Here is a 2,388-nt window from a genome sequence, read left to right on the forward strand (position 1 = left end):
ACCAGGCTGGTCTCGAACTCACAGAGATCCGCCTGCCTCTGCCTCCCGAGTGCTGGGATTAAAGGCGTGCACCACCACCTTCCGGCTGAATTTTTTTTTTCAACACAGGGTTTTTGGTGTATCTCTAGCCGTCTTGGAGCTCGCTCTGTAGACCTCCCTCTGTAGGCCAGGTTGACATTGAGCTCGGAGATCCACCTTCTTCTGATTAAAGAAGAAGCACTAGGATTAAAGGCATGGGACTTCCACTGCCTGGCTACCACTAGAGTCTTATGACATTTTCAAAACTATGTAGAACATAGGATGATAATTGTTTAATGTATCTGAGAATACTTTTCAGTTTGACCTTTTTGTACTGATCATACTTGTTAATATTATGATATGTTGTCACAGCTGTTTGTTATGGAGAACGTATTTACCTTGTCATCAGATCCTCAACCTACTCCTGCAACCCCTCCTTCACTTTCTTTACCCTTGTCTTCTACCTCATCTGGGACAAAAAAACAAAAGCGGAACCCCACTTACCAGAGATCTGTAAGTCAGGAAAGGAGTGATGCAGTTTGTCGTGCATCATGTTAAGCATGGCTTATGAGGGCTGCGTGGTCTTGTTGAAATGCCTACAGACTCACTATAACTTTCTAATCATTTCGTTCACTTTGAATTTCAAAGGTAACTTTAGTAGTTTAGGCTGCTGCTCAAAGAAAGTCTAAGAGTCTGAAACATTCATATTGCTTGCTTAGAACTTGTTGGAAGTGGAGGATTTCAGAACCTATCTTCACTTAATCTGATTCTTGTGCTTTAATTGAATTGCCTAGTGGCTTTTGGAGAGAACTTAAAGCCCATGGTTTGAGTCATCTACCAGAGGATTTTTGGCAAGTGATTCTGTTTCCTTCTTGGTAAAATGGGCATAGTATATTACTTTTTTGGACTTTTGTGAATGAGTTGATACACTGCAGAACAATGGCTTGTGTAAAGAAAATAGAACTTAATTACTAACAGGTGTGCTTTGATTTGCGTATTTTGAGTACCACATATTATTTTAACTGTTTATTGTGTGTGTGTTTGAGTTTGAAACAGAATTTCTGTGTAGCCCTATCTGTCCTAGAACTCTGTAGACCAGGGTGGCCTGGAACTTAGATCACCTGTGTCTGCCTCCTGAGTGCTGGGATTAAAGGCATGCGCCAGCAAGACCCAGTTTAACTGTTTATCTTCCAAGAATTTTGGTCTTTGGTGCTGGAATGACGGCTCAGTGGTTAAGAGTGCTGGCTGTTCTGAGTACCGAGATTTGATTCCTAGTACCCCCATTGTCTGTTTCCAGGGGACCAGTGCTCGTCATGAACAGTAGGCAGTGTGTGGTTCATAGATATACTGCAGGCAAAATGCTCATCATGCACATAAAATAAAAAAATTTTGCTCATTTGAAGATACTTTTAATAATTGTTCAATGTTTTCATGTAAGTGAAAATGCTTGTGTCATAATTTCAGTGAAAGGGACTTTTCTAAAACCGAATGTAAAGACTTGGAGATAGTGCTTCTGTGCTAAATTACTCAGCTAGCCTTTACTAGATTCTTTTTCCATTTTTATGCTTCTTTTAAATTTATAATTTACTTTTATGATTTATGAAATACCCAAGGTATTTGACCTAAACCGATTCCACTGTATTATAGTTGCTCAGTTTTTCACTGAAGAATGTTTCTTTTGCTTTGTCAGATCATAGACCTGATTATAGAAACAGATGACATTATTTAGAAATGTTGTTAGGATCTGGGTACTGCTTGGTTTCTTAGTAGGGAAAAGGTCTTGAGTGCTTAGGAATTAACATTGTCAGACAACTCTTGGCTGGGGATTTTTTTTATTAGAGTTTTTGACTCAATTTTTTCAATTATTTTTTTTTCATGGACTTGAGCATGCATTGTGCCCCCCCCTTTTTTTAGTTTGAATTAAGCATAGAATAGAAAGTTTATTTTATTGTGTTAATCTCTACTAACTATGAATTCAACCTGCATGGCTTACTAGTGTGAAGATACCTACTTTAATATAAACATAAGTGTTAATAAATTTTAGTTTTTTTATGTTGATTACTTTTTTTCCTATAATTGTTTCAGAAATTGAAAGTTAATATTAAAGTTAATATCGTTGCTTTACCTTAGTATTAAGCTTCAGGAATTGTTTGTTTGTTTTTTTAATAAGTGAGAATTCTTTCATAAGTGACAGCAATTACTTAAAGCTTCTTCTGAAATGTTAACTAAGTATTTTGGTAGTAAAAGTCTATAAGCTAACTGTTTTATTTTTTATTTTTATTTTTTTGGTTTTTTCGAGACAGGGTTTCTCTGTGGTTTTGGAGCCTGTCCTGGAACTAGCTCTTGTAGACCAGGCTGGTCTCGAACTCA

At 37.0% G+C, this 2,388-nt stretch overlaps 1 protein-coding gene across 6 annotated transcripts in view; it reads left to right on the forward strand.

The window, feature by feature from the left end:
• Csde1 (cold shock domain containing E1) overlaps window positions 1-2,388 on the forward strand; it is a 42,098-nt gene that overhangs the window by 18,434 nt on the left and 21,276 nt on the right. For 2 of the 6 annotated variants that reach the window (XM_026784138.1, XM_026784139.1), the window contains exon 1: window positions 385-531. The exons of the other annotated variants lie outside the window; for them this stretch is intronic. In XM_026784138.1, the coding sequence (XP_026639939.1) occupies window positions 400-531 (132 nt within the window). In that variant the 5' untranslated portion in view covers window positions 385-399. Of the gene's footprint in view, window positions 1-384; window positions 532-2,388 lie in introns of those variants that run through there. 6 annotated transcript variants of the gene reach the window in all.

The sequence above is a fragment of the Microtus ochrogaster genome, chromosome 21, assembly GCF_000317375.1.
Source record: "Microtus ochrogaster isolate Prairie Vole_2 chromosome 21, MicOch1.0, whole genome shotgun sequence".
In the NCBI taxonomy this organism is placed as follows: domain Eukaryota; kingdom Metazoa; phylum Chordata; class Mammalia; order Rodentia; family Cricetidae; genus Microtus; species Microtus ochrogaster.